General features: G+C 42.9%; 1 protein-coding gene across 2 annotated transcripts in view; it reads right to left on the bottom strand.

Moving 5' to 3' along the window:
- Nucleotides 1-3,690: 3,690 nt before the first annotated feature.
- Nucleotides 3,691-24,290, bottom strand: part of CUX2 (cut like homeobox 2) — an 875,100-nt gene continuing 854,500 nt past the window's right edge. For both annotated transcript variants that reach the window (XM_063964372.1, XM_063964373.1), the window contains exon 22: nt 3,691-21,921. In XM_063964372.1, the coding sequence (XP_063820442.1) occupies nt 21,084-21,921 (838 nt within the window). In that variant the 3' untranslated portion in view covers nt 3,691-21,083. The remainder of the gene's footprint in view (nt 21,922-24,290) is intronic.

Genomic DNA, 24,290 nt, shown 5'->3' with positions numbered 1-24,290 from the left:
TCAGGAAGGCTCCGAACCTGAAGTCCAATTTGGTAAAAAGCGCATTACCTCCTAAAAAACCGATGAGCACGATAAAATCTAAAGGTTTTTTCAGATGCGGTATGTGCTTAGGTTGTAGGGGTATAAAAACAGTGACAAGTAAGATCACTGAAATTTCAATAAATGAAAATAAATGGAAAATAAATGATTTCATAACTTGCAATAGTTCCAATGTAGTATATGCAATAAGCTGCAGCTGTGATCTCTGGTACATTGGACGTACATCAAGACCTCTGAAAGTTCGTATCGGCGAACATTTACGAAACATCAGAAATGGACTGACAACTCATTCATTGTCTGAACATTTCAGAACACATCATCAAAGTAATATAGGAGCAATAAAAAATGTTCTGTGGAATACGACATATAAAAGGATATTGGAGACGCTGTGATAAAGTTAATCAACTAGCACAGGCGGAAATGAAGGCCATTTTTGAACTAGGGACACTGAGGCCAAGGGGGTTAAACTCTGACTTTGAAGTCAAGTGGTTTTTATAAAGGGGTCTGTTAGTAACCCATCAGTCAAGAGGGTAACTTACCAATGAAAAGTTTCATTGATCTTTGATTTTCACATATCTGCTGTGGTTTAATATATGCACATTTTTTATAAAAACTTCTTAATTTTTATTATGCCTTAGGATTTTAATATTTATTCAAATAATGTTGAAATCCTTGCATGTAGAAAATATACTAATTGTTGTCTTACATTGTAGAGGGAGATATTGTATGTGACAGCCCATGACGTCACCGGAAGTGATGTCTCGGCTGATTGTGTTTTATAAAAATAAACAACATAATGAATCAATGCCTCAGTGGACTCATAAGAGGGCTGGACACATACAAGGAGGATTTTGTGATTCAGAAACTGCTTTTAATCATCCCGACGAAGACCGGAAGTGACGCGACGCTAAAACGAGGAAGTCCCGGTTACCATGGATACCCAAAGTTGCGGACGCGATCGTCAGACGGACACACAGGGATTTTAGACTGGGGGAATCCTGGTTACCATGGAGGGAGAGGATCAGTATCTTGACTGCACCTTGAAAAAGTCCCCAGCTAGGGGAGGAAACGCGTTGGTTTTTCCTGTGGAGGCGTTAAGCAAGTGGTGTGTCGTTGCCGAGATCCAGCAGCTACCATCTGTGTGAAGTGTGGGCTGATCCGGAGCACCCATATTTGGGACACAAACACTGTTGGGACTGTTTTACCACAGTTCCCATTGACCTTGGTAATTACCCATCCTATACGCCTCCTAAAGGATTTTGTCTTATCTGATCCTATGTTTAATTTGTATTTATGTATATATGTTTTGTATTAAACAGCACTTCACTATATACATTCCTGTTTTATTATCTTACATGTAACCCTATCTGTGAGATTTGAAGGGGAGTCGTAAAGAAAGAAAAACTGATACAGTGCTGGCTAAGTGTTCTCCCCAATTTTATTCTTTTATATACACTGTTTGGTGAGGGGTGGAGGATACCTCATAGGAGAGAACTGCTGGCTTTCAGCTGCTGTCATTTGCGCACTGAAGCGTTCCTATTATTTTAGTTTATAGAATCCACGGATTACCTGTAAAAATAAAATTATACTTACAAACAATCTAGTGTAGATTGGTCCTCTTCTTTAACTTTGTAATCCAGGGACTTGTTTAAAATAAAAAAACAAATAACCCGAACCACGCACTTAAAGGGGTTCCATGTTTACACATGGAACCCCTTTCCCCGACTGGCGGGACCCCCCGGGACTTCTGTCAGTGAAGGTCCCACCAGCCAATCAGGGAGCGCCACGTCATGGCACTCTCCTGATTGACAGTGCAGGAACGCACAGCCAATCAGGAGAGTGCCATGACGTGGCGCTCCCTGATTGGCTAGCGGGACCTTCACTGACAGAAGTCACGGGTGGTCCCGCCAGTCGGGGAAAGGGGTTCCATGTATTCAGTTATGGTTGTTGGCGTATTTTGATTAATGTAGTCCCTGATGACAATAAGTAACTTACTACACTATTGGTTTTATCCCTTTTCCCCTCCTTGTCTTTGTCTCGTCTCTTGTATGTCTTGTCTGTTTTTTTTATTAGTTTCTATGGTTCGGACTGTTTTTCTATCATGTTGTATTGTGTATGGACACATTTGACCTTACCATGGACATTGTTTCTTTTGTCTCTGTGTTTTAATATTGGAAAATTTCAATAAAAATAATAATAAGAAAAAAAGGCTGCAGGGCATACTGGTATATGTAGTTCCACAGAGCATGTTTAATGCCACTGAGTTGTTTACAATTTCTCTCCTGAAGATCCCCCAGGTCGTAGAAGACATTTAAAGCATGGTAATGTATGACCAAAGGCAGACTGGTGGGAACAGTTATGAAACATTTCAGATATGTTGGGCATTCGGAGTTCCTAATATAGTTTCATAAGAGATCTGTCTCAAAAGTACAGTATACTGTATCACTAAACAAGCTCCTGCTACATGATATACATATCTAGCTGCTGAAAGACAAGAGTGTTTTGATGCTTACAACATTGCTATACCTGTCCTGACTATGCAGTAAGACACTGTGTATTATCTTTGACTTATCCACTCATTGAATATGGGACTACCTTGCTGTGGTCATTTTGATTTATGTATTTCATGTAGGGGAAAGGCCAGTGGTGAAACCTGTGAGCAGTGGGCCTAGGTGCAAAAATATATGTTGGGCACCCCTCCTCCTTCCCACCCCAAGTTCTTAATATGCCAAGCGCCAGTGGGTGATGGGGAGAGGTAGAGGGTGGTGGGGAGAGGCAGTGGATGAGCAGAGGGGACCTGTCACCTTTGCTTTCCTACTGTAGTTCGGCACTCATCAGGCAGACTGATAGTGCCAGTTACACTGGCTGTGAGCTGCCTTTATTTCACAGACAGCTGTGACTCAATGAATTGGCAGCTGACTGTGAATTAGAGGCATTACGCAGCTGTGATCATCAGTGCTGATAGGTGGCAGGACTCCCCTATCAGGCTGGCTTAAAAGTCAGAGTGATGTGGTTGCACACATTTGTGGTCAGCCCTGCCTAATGGGCAGGTTCCTCAGGCAGGGGGGTAAAACCTGTGCCATGCCCTGGGCTAGTTGTCTGGACTTGCTCAAAATGGTCAGGCAGCGGGCCAGGGGAAAACTCACTGCTGCCCCTTAGTCCCTTGGGGCCCTGGTGCAATGCACCTCCTGTTACTTATGGTAGTTATGCCTTCAAGTAAGTGATAATTGGTGAGTTAGAGACATAGGGGGAGATGTATGAAACTATTGGAGTAGTGCACCAGTGGCATGGCAACCAGTCAGCTGCTACATTTACTTTTATAGAATGTACTTGATAAATGCTACCTCAAAGCTGGTTTCTATGGGCAACTTCCCCACTCTGTCACTGTTTCATACATTTCCCCCATATTTCCTGCATTCACATCACTTTCAGAGCAGACAAATAACACATACTGTATAGGAACACTGATACTCCATGGGGTATCTCTATGCCTTAAACCCACACATTAATGATTTTAGCAGTAAGAGGTGTTATGTCCCATTGTTTGCAAAACAATCTAAGAAAACGTGCATAATAAATGTTTACTTTAAAAACACTCCTGTCGGGCTGAGATTACAGGAGATTACAGAAATTCAGAACAGTAGCCAGGTATGATTTCAAATAACTGTTTTACTCAACTAAAGCTGGCGGAAGTTCAGCCCAAGCAAGTACTACTCTCTTAGTACAAACTGTACACATTCTCTTAGACGAGACAACAGTTGAAATGAACAAACAAGACACAAGCAAGTATCAAGTTCTATATTTAGTGTCTTTAACATAGCGTTTGCATTTTTGTTTTTTTAAACAAAGTACTTTTTTTAGTTTAATATACAAACTGTATACAGTACATGATTCTACAGTAATATTACATGTCCACTTGTTTTAGTACAATAGGATCCTTGTAAAATCACACAATCCTAAGTGCTTAATTCAGTCAGAATCATATACATCCCCACCCACCTTACACGCTATACACTAGAATGTAATCAGAATCTTAAGTTGCACTTGAGACAAAAACTTACATCGGAGATGCTTTTCAGGCTACTATTGCTCCATGGATCCTCCACGTGTTACGTCAGGTTGGTAGAAGTATCTAAAACATTGTTTTTGTGGGTTGCAATGATTACAACTATATGCAACTAATTACACACTTGGGACAAATAAAAAGTGGCAATAGTAAAAAAATATACATGTTAATAATATTACTCTTCATGGAAATGTGATTTAAACTTCACCGTCCCGCCACAATTATCTTTTTTCTTTTGATTACTTAAAAAAGCAGCTTTCTAAAGATAACTTCTCTCTCCAATTAGTGAAACATATGCCAACGTCCGTGGAGTAATCTGGTGGCATGAGAGCAAGAACTGGGGCAGTACAGTGATATATTAAATGTATATTAATCAGTAATGTTAGTGAAGAGAATGAGGTAAATGGAAACATACAGGGAGTGCATGGTTTTAATTTGCTTATGATTTCATTCTAAGTAATTTATGCTCCCTGTATGTTTGTAGCACTGGTTTCTAATGTATCCATATAAATGTGGTTTGGTAGGGTAGGGTCACTACTAGTAGATCAGAGTTTGTAATGATCATGTAACATAATGGATGGCCACATTATTTGTACATTAATCTGGAGTTTTTGACACCATAGTAAGTCATTGTCACAGCAACAAAACTGAATGGCAAACCTAGCAACATTTTATGTATACCAATGAATGTGTCTCTTGCAGTCAATGGTTTTGCAGCAATCAAGTTTTACCTGCTCACCTATTCTCCAATAAGTACATTATGCAGACTTCCCAGAGGGGAACTATAAACTTGGAGTTTTTTAAGGTGTGTTTGACAACAAAAAGTTTCTACGGCAGATCCAACCTACATCTCCTGCTATTATGGATGGTAAATCAGAGTTTTAAAGTGGACAGGAATAGAATAGCATATAGCATAATTCTCACAATAGCACAGATTATTTCCAAAGCCACTTGTGTGATTGTGTTAGTGAGGAAAGTCTCCATGTGGCAGGGCAGTACCATGATATGAAAAGTGGAATGTACAGTCCCACAGGTAATATTTTGCATGATTTTTGATCTGAATAAGGTGATTGCAACACACACACACACACACACACACACACACACACACACACACACACACACACACACACGTCATCAGTTACCAGGCAGGTCACATTCTTTTTTTTTTTTTGTGGACGGGATAACCACAATCTTTCTTTTAGTGAACGACTATATGCTAACTTGGATTCTCCCTCATTACTGGGGACCGTCTTGCAGCAGAATCTCATTTTTTTTTCTTAGAGTCACAAAGGTGCCATGTTGATAGCTGCTTATTCCTCCAGCTGCAAATTGTGACCCTATTGATAGTCTCCTTTGTTACAAATCTTGCCAGATTTCTTGAATAGAATGTGGAAAGATTACGTTTAACAGCACGTAAAGATGAAAGGTGAGTTACTGCCATCTAGTGGTATGGAGTATGAACACAAGTATTCAAATAATGTCACAGTAAGATTATTACTACGTACTCCATTACCGCTTGCTCAGAATTTACCAGCCGGCCTCCTTGTTTAAACAGCAGTGAAGTATGTGTAATAGTCCGAAAGGTTTCTCCTTTGCCACCAAATTTGTTTAGATTGAGAAAAAAACAATAGCAAATATAATAAAATACATATAAGCATTAATAATTTGGTAACCTGTTAGAAAATATAAAAAAAACATGTTTTGCTAATACAATGTTGCTTACACAATTTGTAAGCCTGGGTTGATGTAATGGGAGGTACAATAAATCCTATTCTGCTATACCAGCCTGCCGGGACAGGAGGGTACCAGTGTAACAGAAAATAGCAGCTGATTGGATTTTAAATTAACATATCATCTAAGATCTATAAGCTACAATGTCAGCTATACAGGTTACCAATGGACTAAAGGAGACAGTCTACATGGAAACCAATACTCAATGATCTAATCATCTTCTGTCCTCCAGGCCATGGTTTATTTATGGGTGTTACCTTTACTTACGTGATGGCATGCGCACACATGGCAATAGCAGCTGTAAACATCTATTGCACAAAGGTGTCATCACTCTCTTCCCCACGGTGGTAAGTGGTAAACATTTATTCATTGCACTAGCATATCTCCCAACATTGTACATGTCTGAGCAGGGACTCATGAGACCAAAAAGGGGTGTGACCTTGACAAAGGGGCATGGCTACATGAGAATGCCACTTTTATAAGCCACACCTCATTGTGCGGGCATCCCAGCTCTCTGTGAGCTGCTGGTCATGTCCCTGGTCTCCCTGTCTCCCATGAATAGATGCCGTGTGTATGCGCATAGCATCTATGCACAGCTGCTCTGCTAAGCCTCCCCAAAAACTGGGACAGTTGGGAGGTGTGCATTAGTTACCAGTCCGTCAAAATGATGGAACAACATAACAGTAATGTAAGCATCGGTATCTGTACGCACCTATACGGGGCAACAACTGAATTGCTCCGTCGGGCGCCATCTAGTGGTCGCTGTTGCACAAAACACTTGAATTCCCCATAGAGGTGAGGAGCATTAGCCTTATATTATATAGGATGCTGATGGAGACTGTAAAGTTTAATGTACGTTGACCCAGCAAAATAAAAGCTAGACCTTTGAATACATTCTGCTGAATTATGAATCTCCATCTACCCACTGAGCTGTTTAGAGATGATGTTTATGTAGTAATTAGAAAGTTTTGTTTAAATGGTTTTACTAAACTAGCAAATGCACATTTAAAACAAAGTGAAATTTGCTGTGAACGTCAAGAAAAGGACTGCAGTCCTGATCAGGTCACACATGCTAAGTAGTGTTTGTGCTAATTGGTGAACAACATAACGTAGTGCCTAATCACTAACAACTCCAATCACTAATAAGAGAGCCTTATCCTAAATGGACAGAAGTTTCATTTGGTAAGCTTAAAAACCTGTTTGATTATTGCAATTGTCAATGTGTGTGCAGAGTTTTCAGCTCACAAGACTGTATGGGGACCCTTATGATCAACCCTTATACCAAGCCACCAGATCTGTATCAACTGGACTTATGCGGTGCAGCCCATGTGGCCAGCTTAGGACCACATTATTTATCTAAGAATACTAATTAGTGACATCACTGCACCATTATGAATTCACAGGCAGCCTGTGACACAACTGAGAATCTTATCAGTGCACTAGGAACCAGTGACATCACTGAGAATAATTACCATATTTACCTTCTCTATCATGTCATGTTGTGTGTAATTTGTGTCATGATCCCTTCAATGTCAGCGCTTTATAAGTAAAGGAAAATAACTAATGACATGACTAACAATGCACCCTATCAGTACGCTGGGAACCAGGGACATAATTACAAATGCCCCATATCAGTGTATTAGGAACCCGAAATCATTGAGAATTCACCCAATCAATCCACTAGGAACCTATATTTATCTCCTATTTCGTGTCATTGTATGTAACATGTATGTGCCATACTGCTATGATCCTCTAATTGTACAGGGATCCGGTATGTAGTACCAGCTGATGGGATGGCAGCTGTCAGTATCCCGATAGCGGCATCCCATCTGGCAAAATACCGGCACCGAGGCCACTTGTGAGCTCGCCTCACATGGGGCCAGCTTCTATTCCCACTCGGTTGGTGGCGTGGACCCACCCACCGAGTGGGAATTGAGTATTCCGGCTGCCGGTTAAATGCCGGCTGTCGGGATTCCGGTGTCGGTCTCCTGACCGCCGGGATCCCCACAGACGGCATTTTGACTGCAGCCCATGCACAGTGCTGTATAATATGTTAACGTTTTCTAAATAAAGGATAATAATAACCACTAGTAACCAGTGGCATTAATGCAGATGTACTCTATCGGTGCTCTAGGGAGTAGCTACATTACCGAGAACGCAACCTACCAACTCACTGGGTGTCAGGTAGAACACTGAACATACACTCTGTCAGTTCACTAGTAAGCAGTGACACCACTGTTGTTGTTGTTGTTATAATTGATAGTATGTTTACAATACAATTGAAAAGGAAAGTGGATGAAGGTGTAATGTAACAATTTTCTAAGATGCAGTTTTCTTAATGGATGAAGGTGTTATGACCTAGGGATCATAGTAACAAGCTTATGTTGGTAGTTTACTTATGGATATATTTTGTGGATAAAAATGCTATGTCCTATTTTTAAGTTCTAATACCCTATCTCTAACTGTAAAATATCTCAGTTTCTTAGATACGTAACATAACACCTTCATCCACTCGCCTCTTTGTTGTCCAGATTAGAACAGCCTCACATGTAACAGACTGTACTGTACCTTGTAACGGTGTACCTTGTAACGGTGTCCAGTCTTGAGAAACAGATCCTAACGCTAGTAGACTAAAGGTTTGCTGTCAAACTTTTGTGACCCTGTTCTTCTATAGTTATTTTGTTAATGATATTGTCTTATTAGTAAGTATAGTCAGCCTGCTAACTGGTCATGGGGGTGTGTCTACTGAAAGGACTGCTGCCATCACTTCACATATATCCCATGTTATTTCCCAGATGCCTGAATCATCCACCTCTATCTCAATTACAAGGTGGGACTTATAAACACCTTCTGGACCTATCACAGACCACTTAGTTCAATGCCTGTCACATACCATTACAAGACAGTCCGCAAGTAATCAGAATGCTGGACTGTACTGTTAAGGGGCTATATATATATATATATATATATATATATATATATATTATGATGCATATTAAGCATCTGAAAATACATGATTTGTGTTCACACTGTGACAAGCATTTATTTTTAGGTTTGGAAAAGCAGAGAGATGGAAAATTAGTACAAAATATGTAGTGCTAGTGATATACACCCAGGAGCTTTTATTGTAGTTTATTGGAGAGGATTAGTAGTATAATACGGGGGTAATATACTCAAATTTGTTTCCATGTGTTTGTTTGGGAGCAGATGGACTGACATACGGTAGTGAGTGAAAACTCAGAGACAGGAGATAAGCAGCAGCCCAGCACACAGTCTGATTATTGTGTGGTCGGGACACCCCTCCCAACGAACAATAAGGTATTTACATAAAGACATGACCTTGAGGGTCATTCCGAGATGATCGCTAGCTGCCGATGTTTGCTGCGTAGCGATCATTTTAAAAAAACGGCAAAACTATGCATGCGTATGGGGCGCAATGCGCACGTGCAGTGTACGGGTACGAAGTCCATTGTGGTTTTGCACTGCTTCTAGCGACGATTCCATTCGCACAGCCGATCGCAAGGAGATTGACAGGAAGTGGGAGTATATGGGTGTTAACTGACCGTTTTCTGGGAATGTTTGGAAAAACGCAGGCGTGTCCAGGCGTTTGCAGGGCGGGTATCTGATGTCAATTCTGGGACCTTCGTCGCAACAATCATCGCACAGAATAAGTAACTACAGGGCTGGTCTTGTTTTGCACAAAATATTTTTGTGCCGCTCGGCTGCGCAGGCATTCACACTCTTGCAAAGCGAAAATACACTCCCCCGTGGGTGGCGACTATGCGTTTGCACGGCTGCTAAAAGTAGCTAGCGAGCGATCAACTCCGAATGAGGGCCATTATACAGTACACGTCATTTTCTCTAAGCAGCAGCAGAATAGGTAAATGATGTAGAACATGTATGTTGGGTGTTGTGTGATGACAAAGTGGTTTCTGAACTTGCAGCTGGTTGTTTAAAAAGTTTAGTTGTTTTCTTTTTACAAACGTGTATGTACATAGAGACACTTTAATGTTCTGCCAAATGCTCCAGGCACTTTATTTGCTGACATACAGATGAGCCACGCTGGTCGTGGTCCCGTCTGCGCGCCTATCACCGACAGCGTCAACACCCGGCTGGGCGCACCCGTGACGGAGACACGCCTCATTCACCGGACAGAAACGCTCAGAATGGGAGCGTTTCTGTGCACTCCCGGCGTGACTAGGTGGACAGATCGCCTAGTCACGCCGGGAGTGCACATTTGCGATGGAGCCACCTCAGATGAGTGCGGCTCTATCTGTAAGTTGTTTTATCATTTTTCCATCATTTATAAAAGTTCCAAAAAGCAGCCATGTGACCCCATGTAACTGCCTCCAATGCTCCGCCTATGGCCACTAACATCCTTCTACATTATCCTGAAATCTAACGTGCCACTCTTTTCAGAGGAATTAACACGCAACATCTGCAACTCTACTACTTGCATTGCATGGAAATAAGGAGAAGTTACTGAATCTCCCCTTAGTGACAGTCTGCATCATTTATTCATATACTATGAGGGCAATATAGCACAATAATAGGACTCATTTTTTGTCTAACTGATCTCTCAAGTCACATAAATACCTGTGTATGCCTCAGTCTCACTGACTGTATTGTGGCCATCAGTGTATCAATACATTAATACATTTAAAATAATAATTCAAATACATGTAATTTTAATGGCAATATAAACACTGAAGGTTGTCATACTGCGGCGACTGAACGCCGCTCTTTTTGCAAAATTAAATGCGCAGCATTATAAATGCTAAATAGGGGCGTGGCTTGGCAGCTGAACTGGACGGCTGTGGTGTCGTGGTGCTCCTATCTGAAACCCATTTATTTGACCAGTTTGGGGTCCCTACCTGCGACAACTTGCACCCCGTTGGCCCCTATACCGTCTGTGTGCAGGGTGGTGTGGTCTGCAGAGTTGGCGGGGGCCTCCTGCTCCCGTGCGGGTTGTGGCCCACCCATCCACTTGAAGCCGGGGCCTCGATTTCTCGCCTGACCCGGACTGGAAGTGAGGCGCTCGGCGCTGACGGGCGCCTCGGTAATCGCGGACCTCCTCTGCTGCCTCCCCGCTCGTCTCCCCGCCTGGCTGGGCTGCACAGTGAACTCCTTCGCGGCGGTGCTGCACGGAACGGGGACCCGCTGCCCGTGGCGGCCGCGTCTGCGACGCGCTGCCGCCGGAGGCGCCACTCGCTGTGTCCACCTCCTCTCCTCGTTAGAGAGCCGAGGCTGTGGCGGGGACACTGCTCTACCGCTTCCACCAACGTTAAATCCCGCTTGGCTGGCCTCTGGGACTCCCAGCTATCAAGGCCCTGCAAGTGAGGGCAGAGGCGCCATTTTTGATAAGGGCTGCACGCCCACACTGCAGAAATAAGAGCTGTGTGCAGCAGAGGTGCACTCCCTTAGGGGTTAACCTGAGATTCCTGGGCATCTCACCTCAAGGGGGGCTCCCTCTACAGACCTCCAGACTACAGGTACTCTCCAGTGATTCCCTACATATTGCACCTATACTCTGAAGTTTACTGCAGATACAGACCGCAGTTCCATATGTCATTATGTGCAGAACCCCAGTGGTCGTTTGGGTAATGCTGCTCCTTGCCTGATGTATCCGTAAAGCCACGTGGGGGGCTACTGCACGGCGAGGGCCCGCGTATTTTCATACTACCTGGGATATGTAAGAGTGACACCGCATCGCCTTTCTTTGTAAACCGATCTCATGGTGAGAGGCACGTAGAAAAAGTAGGCCAAGACCAAGCCAGATGAGACCCCAAAATCTGCGTCCCGTCATCCGTCAGATCTACGTCAGTTCTTGACCACACCTGTAACGGGCCCGGCCACCACTCTAGCTGTTCCGGACTCCCCGATTTTATGTACTCCGGTGGACGACATGACGGCTCCCCAAACACCGCAACCTCCATTATCCGCCTCTTTGACAGCAGAGATTAGCGAGATTCTCTCCCATGTCAAGTCACTTCCCACGAAGCAAGATTTCTCGGCTTTGGAGACTCGCCTACTGTCTACCATCAAAGTTGAGGTGACTGCGCTTCAACAGGAAATGTTCAAATTGCGTCCCCTGTTGACATATTGGAACGACACGAGACATCTAGCTTTGCTACTCTATCTAATTTTCAAGAGGTGATCTCTCATCAGAGGAGTGATATTGCCTTTCTCAAATCCCGCATTGAAGATATGGATAACCGCGGGAGACGGAATAACATCAGGGTTAGAGGGCTCCCGGAAAGTGTACAGCAAGCTGACCTGACGAATGCACTAACCACGATCTTCGGAGAGCTTATTGACTTGGATCCAAATGGAGACATTTTGTTCGATAGAGCTCATCGTGCCCTTCGGCCTCGAGGCTTACCATCAGACAGGCCAAGAGATGTGATCTGTAGGCTCCATTATTATGCTCAGAAGGAGGAGATAATGAGAAAGGCCCGTCAGTTGGATAGTATTCATTTCCAGGGCGACAAGATTCAGCTATTTCCTGACCTGGCGTGGTCAACCTTGCAACAACGCAGAGCCCTGAAGCCACTTACTGACTCCCTTCGGAAACTCGAACTGAAATATAGATGGGGCTTCCCTTTCTCGCTTCAGGTTTCTCATAATGGTAAAGTAGCGGTGCTCTCCAAGCCGTCCGATTTACCGGCCTTTCTCACGACTCTTGGCATACCGCCAATATTGTTGCCTGACTGGGACTCTTACCATCATCAGCCTACTATACCAACCGTGACCCCTCCAGATGACGTGTGGCAACAAGTACGATCCCCGCGTATGCGGGGGACTCCTCCTTCTAGCTCGCAATCTTCGGAACCTCCGTGATGGAAATCTTTTGTTTGATTATATATCAGTTCCTGTTTCTACAGATGCATATATGGCTCTTCCTTTTTGTGTTGCTACATGCCTCTACATTATGTGCTCTGTTTTGTTAAGGTTTACTTAGATAGGTGATATGTTATTGTAATTGTTATGTTGTGTTTGAAACATATTTAGGATAAATCACATTTGCCTTTGACAACGTTTCTTCACGGTATTTAGGCCTCTTTTTATATCCTTCATATTGTACTCATTCTTATTCCTAGGTGTATTTTTTCGTACTGAGTAAATTTTACGCTGTGGACGGTCGCCGTCCTTAGCCCCCCGTAGGACCCCCACTATGCTGCATCCCCTGTCTCTCCGGGTTGGGAGGTGGCAGGTTTCCACTCCCATCCCTTTTGCAGCAGTCTGTTTTCTCATATTGCTGTCCACGAGGTTTGCTATTGATTCATTTTGCGATGTGACTTTCAGCATTGCATTCTCTTTCTATACTTCTTCTGATTTCTTTTCCAAGCTACTGTCCTTTCTTAGGGTCCCTTTTTCTCCCCACTATACCCCTATGGTAGAGATGTCTATTGCGAACTTGTTAAAGTTTAAGTTATGACGGGTCCGGATGATTTACGTGTAACTACTCTTAATGTTAAAGGCCTGAATATCCCTGAAAAGAGATCTAAACTCCTCAAATGGCTTAGAGACGAGAGAGTAGATGTTGCCCTTATTCAAGAAACACACTTTAAGATTGGCAACGTTCCGTCACTTAAGTGTCATTATTACCCTCATGTTTTCATGGCCAACAACCCTTCCGGAAAGACGTTGGGTGTAGCCGTCCTATTGGCCCGGCACCTGCCTATCCTTAATGTTTCCTCCCATAGATTGGTTGAAGGTAGGGGGTTGCTGGTTAACTGTGATATCCATGGCCAACGTTTTTCCTTTTTAAATGTTTATGCCCCCAACACTAAGCAGCCTTCCTCTTTGTCATCTGCTTTGGAAGCCGCAGAGCCTTTACTCGAAGGTGTGGTGGTGTTGGGCGGTGATTTAAATTGGACTCTTGACCCCCTTCACGATACCTCTAAGAAGGCTGCTTATAGACCGGAGAAGGAGTATAGGAGAGTGCGACGCACCCTGCTTGACCACCAGCTGATTGACTCATGGAGACTGACACACCCTTCTGAGGTGGACTTTTCTTTTTATTCACATCCCCATCAGACGTACTCCAGAATTGATTATTTATTCTTGAGTCATCGACATTTACATTTAATTTCAGACTCTTCAATAGGGCAAATTGTGTGGTCTGACCATGCTCCGGTCAACCTCACGATACGTTTACCATCTAGCACACGTCATCAATGGTTGTGGTGTTTTAACGACACTTTATTGCAAGACGTGGCATGTTGCTCTCAACTTGACTCTGCTATAGACTCCTATATTAGAACTAATGACACGGATGATGTTTCCAAAATCTCTGTGTGGGAGGCGCATAAGTACGTCCTGAGAGGGGTGTGTATTCAGTTAGGCTCAGTCCGTAAAAAAAAGGGAAAAAAATAGAGATGACTTATTGTCTAAGATAAAATCCCTGGAACTTCTTCACAAAAAATCCCAAACCCCCCAACACTATTCTGATCTCGAGGACGCTCGGGCCGATCTGAATAAACTACTCTCTGACAGGGTTAAGTTCTCTTATCGAAAGTGCCGTAGCAGATATTACCAATGGGGCAACAAACCCGGGAAATTGCTGGCCAAGGCTATTCGCGAGCAAAGCGCACTTACCTTCATTCATTCAATAAAAGATAGTCTAGGCCAGCCCCAACATGAGACTCTTAAAATTGCTAAAGCCTTTCAGGATTATTATTCCAATCTTATTATAACAATAATAATTATTATTATTATTATTATTATTAATTATACAATCTAAACTGGCCCATCGAGCAGCTGTATCGGCCTATCTGGGATCCCTAGACTTCCCGACACTGTCCAAAGAGGATGTGGGGGGCTTGGATGCTCCTTTCTCTACCGAGGAAGTCATGAAAGCCATTGTCTCTTCGCCTAATGGCAAAAGCCCGGGCCCTGACTGGTTTACTATTGCTTACTATAAAGCTTTCAAAGAGAAATTAACCCCTCTTCTTACAAGAGCCTTCAACACCATTTCTGAATCATCGCAATTCTCTCCTCAGTCCCTTGACGCACATGTCACAGTTTTGCCCAAGGAAGGTAAAGACCCCAGTCTCTGTTCTAGCTACCGGCCTATTTCGCTGTTGAACATAGATATAAAACTTTTTGCTAAACTAGTAGCAAATCGTCTTAAGCTTTTGATGCCGGATTTGGTTCATGGGGATCAGGCTGGTTTTGTCTTAGGTCGCGAGGCCAGAGACAACACGTCTAAGGTACTTAGTATGATTCACTATGCTAACCAATCCATGTCCCCCTCAATCATGCTATCAACTGATGCTGAAAAAGCATTCGATAGAGTAGACTGGGACTTTCTGTTTGGTATTTTGAAACATCTAGGGCTAGGCAACGCCTGTCTCCACAGAATTCTGTCCCTCTACGCTACCCCTTTTGCCAGAATTAAAATGAATGGCTCCTTATCTGACCCCTTCACTATCTCAAACAGCACAGGACAGGGATGCCCACTATCCCCGCTACTTTTTGTTTTGTGTATGGAGGCTTTAGCTAGAAGTATAAGGGCTAATCAAAATATTTCTGGTCTGCTAGTGAGGGGGACTGAATACAAACTGGCCCTATATGCTGACGATTTACTCGCTCTAATCTCAAACCCGGTCACCTCACTCCCCAATCTGATGTCGGAATTTGATAGGTTCGGAGCCCTTTCTAATTTTAAGATAAATTATTCCAAATCCATTGCACTTCTCCTAATGTGATTGCGGGTTTGAAAAGCTCCTTCCCTTTCACTTGGCATGACCATAAGCTGAAATACTTAGGGGTTATGCTTTCTAATGACCTGTCTAAAATATTCCCTCTAAACTTTAACCCCTTATTGAAAACGCTTCGAATAGACTTCCAAAAGTGGAGGAGATTACGACTATCCTGGTTTGGTAGAATTAATATAGTCAAAATGAATGCCTTACCTAGGATTTTGTTTTTTCTCCAAACCCTCCCCATTCATATCCCCCCTCGATGGTTTCAAGATATTCAGAGTCTTATCCGAGCATTTGTTTGGGGCAGTAACACCCCTAGATTTAAATATGACATACTATTTTGGAGAAAACATCAGGGAGGACAGCAACTACCACACATCCCCAGCTATTTCCATGCTGTACATTTAAATAGAATTCTAGAATGGACACGAGCAAAAGATTGTAAACAATGGGTACTTCTGGAAGAGGGATGTCTACCACACTATATTGAAATCACGCCGTGGCTTCCTGACCTCCCGAAGGTCTCCCACCCCACAGTCTCTCCCACACTTAAATTATGGAACAGGCTTAGGCTGAGAGGCCACATATCCTCCAAATGGACACCCTTAACTTCCTTTCTTTTTAATCCTGAATTTATTCCGGGTCTTCAAGGGACGGCCTTCACCTTATGGGCGGGGGTTTGGCTTTTCAGAGTCGGTCAGCTGGTGAGTTCGGGCAGGGTGCGCTCATTTTCAGATATTCAATCTCTGTGGAATATACCAAATCCCGATTTTTGGAAATTTCTTCAGGTTCACCATTTCTTAACATCTTCCAAGAATCTCTCTGATATAACAAGAAATCTTACCACTTTTGAAAAATTATGCGTTTCCCCACGACCTCCCACTCACACCATATCCCAAATCTATGTGCTTATCATAGAAGACCTCTTCCCGCAACCCCCTACTTTTATGAGTTCTTGGGAGAAGTTGGCGTTACAATCTAATTGGGAATCTATATTCCGTAATACCCAGGCTAGCTCTTTATGCTCATCTACGATGGAAACTCTCTATAAACTCGTGTATAGATGGTATAGGACTCCTTTAGTGATTAACAATATGTTTCCTACTCTCTCGAACCTTTGCTGGCGATGTAAGGGAGCCCTGGGGAGCTTTTTGCATATATGGTGGGAATGCCCTCTTATAGTTTCCTTTTGGAGGGAAGTTTTTGCTTGTTCAGAATTGATAATGGGAGATGCAGTTCCTAAAGACCCAGAGTTTTGGCTCTTCAGCCTCACTTCGGTGGGTGCCCACACCTATAAGAGCTCACTACTGAGAGATCTTAGTAATGCGGCTAAGGCCGTTATACCGATCCTTTGGAGGTCGACCTCTCCCCCTTCAATCAAACAATGGTTTAACAGGATTGATTACTTTTTAGATATGGAGGACCTTATCTCCTTCTCATTGGGTAGATCAGTTAACTTTACAGCCACTTGGTTTCCCTGGTATGATTTCAAGGGGTCACCTGTATATCGGACTTACATGTCTATTTAGAGTTCTCCCCTCTAATAACTCGGATAAGTTCTCACCGCATTTCAGACCACTTAGCGGTTTTACCCCTCCTTTAATTTACTGTGAGGCCCATTCGCTCATCTAGAATAAGCTTATCTACTCCTAATTTTTGCATCTCTACCCTCTCTCTCCCCCCTCAATTCTTTTCTTTCCTTTTTCTTTCTTCTTAGTCTTTTCTCTTCCACTGTCTCATCATAATGTTATCTCTATGTATTTGCTTAGATTGAAAATGGACAACGCTTTTCTATATTTTAGGAGACTAAGTTGTGATATATTGCTATATGTGATCTGCAAAAATTTTGTCTCCTATTGTCAGAATTTTGTTATACAACTTGTTTGTCTATTGTCGCAATAAAAAAACAGTTTACGTATAAACGCTAAATAGCTCTTGTCATGATAAAGGAGATAGGGAAACACATGAGTGTGTCATAGAAATGAATTTGACATTGAAATATATGTGGCACATATGGAGAACACATTTGGAGAACTCCTAGACTGTAAGCTCCTTGGAGCAGGGCCCTCTTCCCTCCTGTTCTTACAGCCCTCTTCTCCTGCACTTCAATTACAGTCTCCTACTCAGTGACTGTCTATACCTGCATTTCCTCCTGCTCGTGACTGTTCATCTCTTCCAATGGCTGCCCGCCTGCAGTAGTATGCCGATTAATTCTTTGCTTCCTGACATCTCCGCTGTATTGTGTACTGAGAACTGTGGTGCTAATTGTTACCTGTGCTTTGTTTTAGTTTTCTGTGATGTTAAGCTCTGTATACCCTTTATTGTTTTGTGTGTTATGTACGCCGCTGGAAACACTTGTGGCGCCTTATAAATAAATTGTAATAATAATAAATGTCCCATACCCCTCTTCACATTTCCGGAATATGATCTGCGCAGTCGTCCCCTGGATGGCAGGAAGAGAAAACTTGCAGTATCTCTGCACAGCGATGTCATAGCTGGTATGCGGATATGTGCATAATGGAATAATCCAGTGGTGGAAGTATATATGCCTTTGGCGCACAAAGGAAAAGACACACACAAGACAAAGCGTTCTTGTATTCTGTACATTTGGACGCATCTTGCAATGCAAACAAATCAAAAAGAGCAGATTTATGTCAGGTGCCCCGGTGTGTATATACTCTGGATGGAAGCATTGGATGCAGCGTATATGTGTTAGTACACAATGCTAAAGAAGCGTAACCCTATCTGTACATGATTTAAATAATATAATCAAGACATGTTCTAATGCAGTACACTATTTGTATGAAACATAATGCACTCGTATACACAAGAGAATGTCTTATTAATAATATTGAAAATTGCGCTTACCCTATTTAAGAAAACCCCGAAAACTAAGTACAACACCACCATGTCCATTGTTTATCCCTATAACACATAAATGGGAGTAGACTTTCCTGCAGCAGTCTTTATGGAATGGCAATTAAATAATGCAAATAGTCAGCAGTTTATAAAATGAATGCAGTGATCTAAAATAGCTGGAATCAATAAGCAAGCAGCCAATCCAAAGTGGATATTCATTATCATCATCATCATCCCGTACATTTGCCTCCAGCTCCTGCAAGACATAATCCTGCTGATAGATGCGTCCTATGACAACCATACTTGGCCTAGAAGATTAAGATACGCAAAAGACTTGATACAGGCATATGCAAACTATCATCGTACATCTAACTGCAAGTGAGTCTGTAATCCACAGTATACAGACGCCCATGCTCCAATGTACTGTACATGTCTAAATATATACTGAATGGAGATCTTTCATAACTGTTCTTAGCTCCTTCCAAGCTGCATTCATCATGCAATTAGAACAGGGCAGTGCGCCTAAAACACGCATCTTGTACGTTTATGTAGAACTACAACTCTGAGATGTATGTCACCCCCCAGCACCATATTCATAGACATGTACAGAACAAACACAAAAATGTGACATAATAAAAGTAGTATACTGTACTAAAATACATCTAAATCGCTGAAGTGTTTGCACATTGCAACTTGTGGTGCATCACAATACCTGGCTATATGAATGTGGAAACATGTTTAAAACCAGTGAAATGATGAAATGTGTGCACAGAATTGGTATTGTTAAATACATTCTAGAGGTCATTTACAAAGTGTAAAACAGCTGCCGTACAGTGCAAAAGCCGTTTTCATATGCAGCTTAGTTTTCCACCGTCGAGCATAGTGGCCATATCTGCGGAGCAGTAGCAGCTTGCAGAGCACAGGAATTGTGTAACGGCTGCAGAGGGGATAAAGTCCACTGATGTGAATATTGTAGGAGATGAAGGGGCCGGAAGGGTGCATTTTTAGTGTGGGGTTCCGTGCTGTGTGTGTGTGTGTGTGTGTGTGGATTGGGGTGGGGGGATGGGGTGTCACAATTTCCACTGTAAAAGAGAAACTTCACTTTTGCACCAACCTAGTAAATTGCCTTAAAAGTGGCTACCCCTAGGAGTATTTTATATAAAGAGAACTTAAAAGGTTATTTTATTGAAATGGGTGGCACTAAAGTGGTAGTAGGTTGGTACCGCCCCTGCGCATAACTAGCAGCTCAGAAGGTAAGTAGGCACTGTGATCTGCAACAATGAATCCAGACACACAGGTTAAAAAAAACCAAGGGGCCTTCTTGTGCACATCGGATGCTTCCATAAATGAGCATGTGACTTGTGTGGAATCTACAGTTATTGCACATTGGATTAATTTTTTCTAATGCAGCTTCAAAAACTCTACAGAATATACAGGGGCGTAGTCAGAACTTTATGGGGCCCATAGCATCGGCACTTCCTGCACCCATTATAGCTCCGCACATGAGAATACACATCCCTTCCAATATAACCATTTCTCCTAGGATGGTTAGTTTTCATCCAATGAAAAGTGCAGAAGTAACAATACTGTACCTCATCAGAATCTTGTGTTCCACACATCAAATTGATGCCTAAACCTTTAAAACCTTCATTATGACATGAGGACAGAAATATGCACTCAGAGGTTATCCAGCTGCTATAATACTACATGTTCCAGCATACACAATCAGTCTGTGGCTACACCAGAAGTCATCTTCCACCAAACCTCTAACCCCAGAGCAGACCAAGGTCAGATCATCTCAGGATGGTTGATGTTAATGCCTGCTCAATATACGGTTAAGCTGATATTTTTGATATTATCTGCATTTGTGACATAATTCATAATACACACAGAATAAACTTGCGTCATACATTGAGGCATCAGGACACACACACATTCTCACTGCACATTCAGCACACACAGCTGTGATTGCACCTCTCCCATACATAAGGCTGGGTGTATAAGGGAGCATTTCTGTGCCTAGATTCTGTTTTACAGCATTCACAGTACCTGGAGTGGAATGCACAATACATGTTACAGTGGATCCTCCGACCTATACACATCTCATGGCAATACATATTCGGTTTAGAGTCTTACAGACTGTATCCGTCTCTTCAGCGGGTAGTAACAATTGCTGCCTTGTAGACAGTAGAAACCAAAGCAGCGTCTGATACCATACTCCAAGTGGTCAGTCTCCCAGTGATTTGTGATGGCTTTAATCTCATCCAGTGGCACGCTACAAGACGTAATTGTGATCACGGATACATTCTGTAGTTTTTTACATCTATGTCCGTTATCAAAGCAGCTTAGGCTGTTAATTTATTCCAAATATTATTTAATAAAATATCTAAAATGTTTATAAATATTTGTTTTTCTAAAAGAGTTTTTTAACCATGAAAACTAAGTCTTGTGTTTGTTTTTCAAACTATTTCCTTCAGTTCCAAGGGATTGTTATGATTTTGTAATCCCTTCATATTTATCATTGTCTACTTCACAAAACAAAAACAAAATATATATATATGTATATATAAAATATCCGATTTATGTTCTCTGCAATACCTCTGTTCCATAATGTGGATTCACAGAGTTTGGTAGTAACAATACGGTCCTTTAGGTTGTACCGATAAAAAGCAGTTTCAAAACTCCCATTCCAGAGTCTCTTCTTTATTTGCAGCTCTCTCAAGCCGATGTATAATGTTATTTAGATTGGCCATCTTTTCATTTCTCTTCTGGTTGTTGGGGATATGCTTTGTGGAAGGATGCAAAGGGCCGGTGTCGCTGGCTGGGCTGGAAGAGAGAGCCTTGCTTGGAGTGGTGCTGGGCAAGGACGGAGAGATGGGAGCAGAACAAGAAGGTACGGGAGAGACTGACATCATGAGACCTGGAGAGGAGGCAGCTGATGGGGAATTTAGAGACACTTCTAGGCTGCAACGCGAAGATTCTACTGTGGACTTAAAGCAAATGGGGTCAGTTTGTGGCCGATCTGTGCCCACACCCTCTTTATGTGTAAGTACAGGCAAAATACAGTCATGGACTATGGGCTGATGAGACTTCTCATGAAAAGAATTGCTCTTTCGTAAATAGTGTAGTCTCTGGGAGCCATCACAGCGAGAGGAAGTAGCCTGCTTTTCCCGAAGAGCTCTAAATGGCTCAGTTTCACAGCATGACTCTGATGCCATTCCAGAACCGCAAGACTCACAATGATTAGAAGAGTCATAGTCAACTTCTTCCTCTATGTTTTCTTTCTTAATTGTCACTGAAGTTCTCACCTCCCTTGGGTAGCCATTACTGTGTAGCAGATGTTTTAGATCATTAATTATTGGCTTCCTATCTCCTGCTTCAGAGTCTGGACTGTGAGGATGTAGTACTCTGTGTGGAGCTGCCACAGATGTAAAGCTATCACAGCTATTTGGCTCTTGGTCTGTGTCATTGTCGTGTTGACCTTCCACCAGTATCTCCCTGCGCATGCGTGACCTGTAAGTTCATAGAGATGTGAGATCTGGTTAAAGGGAACAACTTACTGTACACAAACTGTATTAATAGTTGTGGAGTAAACTACTAATAAAAACGTATGAAGCTACAGTGTAAAATTATGGCGTGAAATGGATATGATAGGATGTTACTCATTGAGCAGCTGAGAGACCAAACACACACAGGGCCTGTTTCTGAGTTGCACACAAACAACACCCAATGCAGATGTTCACGTACTTGAGCAATTATTTGCTACTGCACATGTGAGAAATATTCAGAAATCTTCTATGGCGCATGTTTTACCCTGTGTGTACCCACAAATGCTCTACTGTGGTTTGGTCAGACAGTATCAATAATGGAATGGCACAAAAAAATCACAGAGGCCATACTCGGATGTAGAAACCGGCAACAGCCGCAAGAGTGGATGCAGTAGTGTCCACCTCTCATCAGGCCTATCATTTATTATACATAGAAATAATGTTTTTTTTGTGTTGGTTTTTTTTAACATTTTGTCATAAGCTGAACTGATTTATTGTACCAGCTGTCTGATTAGAACTACACTATTGCTCAGGTAGTGGTTCACTAGGGTGAGCGTTATCCAGTGGGAACCTAACTTGCCGCCAACAGGTCATATTTTCAAATGAATTTGTTGATTTGACTGGGCTAATACTTAACACAATTGTTTCCCAATCCAATATAAATGAGTTGAGAAATTGTAGTTTAGCGTATAGTTCTGAGAGGTGTAATACTAACGGCATACTGTAAGGTAAGCAGTGCATTTGTAGTTTACTCCCTCAATACATAATGTTTTTTCCAACTTGGGCATCAGTGAACAATATTAATTCTAAGCATGAACTAGCTTAAAGTTGATTTGAAAAAAGAAAGTAAAAATAGGAATTTAATACCTACCGGTAATTCCTTTTCTCGTAGTCCATAGTGGATACTGGGGAATACTAGATTACCATAGGGTATAGATCGAGTCCACTGGAGCCTGGTACTTTAAGAAACTAATAGTGTGTGCTGGCTCTTCCCCTCTATGCCCCTCCTAGTAGACTCAGTCTAGGAAACTGTGCCCGAGGAGACAGACATACTTTGAGAGAAGGATATAACACAAAAGCGGTAAGGTAACGAACCAAAACATAAACCACAAGATAGCAGAGCTAACCAGAACAGAGGAAAGCAACGCTAAACAAACATGGAACAGGGAAGCAACAGCAAACCCATCCAATAACACTTACAACCAGGTAAGCAGGAAAACGAAGCACAGAGGCGGGCGCCCAGTATCAGAGGCGTCACCGGGTGTGGTGACACCCGGTGCGCGCCCCTGATCTCTTGCCGCGTTCGCGGCAAAAAGGGGGCGTGGCTTCGCGGGGATCTCGGAATCGTCACATCTCTCCGGAGATGCTGGGCTTCCCACAGAGCCAGTCTCCGTCCGCTGTCAGCTCCTCTTCTGTGACAGGAGCCGGGTGCTGTAGGAGACTTTCTCACTGCAGCACCTGGTTCCTGTCAGTGCGGAGGAGCTGACATTTGGTGTCACCCTCCTCCAGGCGTCACACCCGGGTGCGGGCCGCACCCCCCGCACCCGCCTTGTGACGCCACTGCCCAGTATCCACTATGGCCTACGAGAAAAAGAATTACCGGTAGGTATTAAATTTCTATTTTCTCATATGTCCTAGTGGATACTAGGGAATACTAGATTACAATGGGGACGTCCCAAAGCTCCCAGAATGGGCGGGAGAGTGCTGAGACCCCTGCAAAACCGCCTGACCAAACTGAAGGTCATCTTTGGCCAAGGTGTCAAACCTGTAAATTTAACACAGGTATTCACACCCGAACAAGTTGCTGCACGGCACAACTGTAATGCCGAGACACCCCCCGGGCAGCCGCCTAGAAAGAACCCACCAACCTTTTGGAGTGGGCCTGCACAGAACTCGACAGCGGCAGAGCCGCCAAAGTATAGGCCTGTTGGATAGTCAACTTGAGCCAGAGAGGAATGGACTGCTTGGAGGCAGGACAACCAATTTTCTTAGCATCATAAAGGACGAAGAACGAGTCAGACTTCCTGTGATGAGCCTTCCGTTTGATGTAAATCCTCAAGGCCCATACAACATCCAAGGACTTTGGAGCAACTGCAGTGTTGAATAAGACTGGAACCACAATAGGTTGATTCACATGAAAGGCCGATACCACTTTTGGCAAAAACTGTGGGCGAGTTCTGAGCTCCGCCCTATCCTCGTGAAACACCAAGTAAGGAATCTTACAGGACAAGGCCCCCAATTCTGACACACGCCTGGCCGAAGCCAAAGCCAGTAACATAACAGTCTTCTACGTCAGGTATTTCAAGTCAACCTTCTGCAATGGTTCAAACTAGT

This window comes from Pseudophryne corroboree, chromosome 1 (genome assembly GCF_028390025.1).
Source record: "Pseudophryne corroboree isolate aPseCor3 chromosome 1, aPseCor3.hap2, whole genome shotgun sequence".
In the NCBI taxonomy this organism is placed as follows: domain Eukaryota; kingdom Metazoa; phylum Chordata; class Amphibia; order Anura; family Myobatrachidae; genus Pseudophryne; species Pseudophryne corroboree.
The sequence above is the reverse complement of the archived record's forward strand: the minus strand, read 5'-3'. Positions and strand labels throughout refer to the sequence as shown.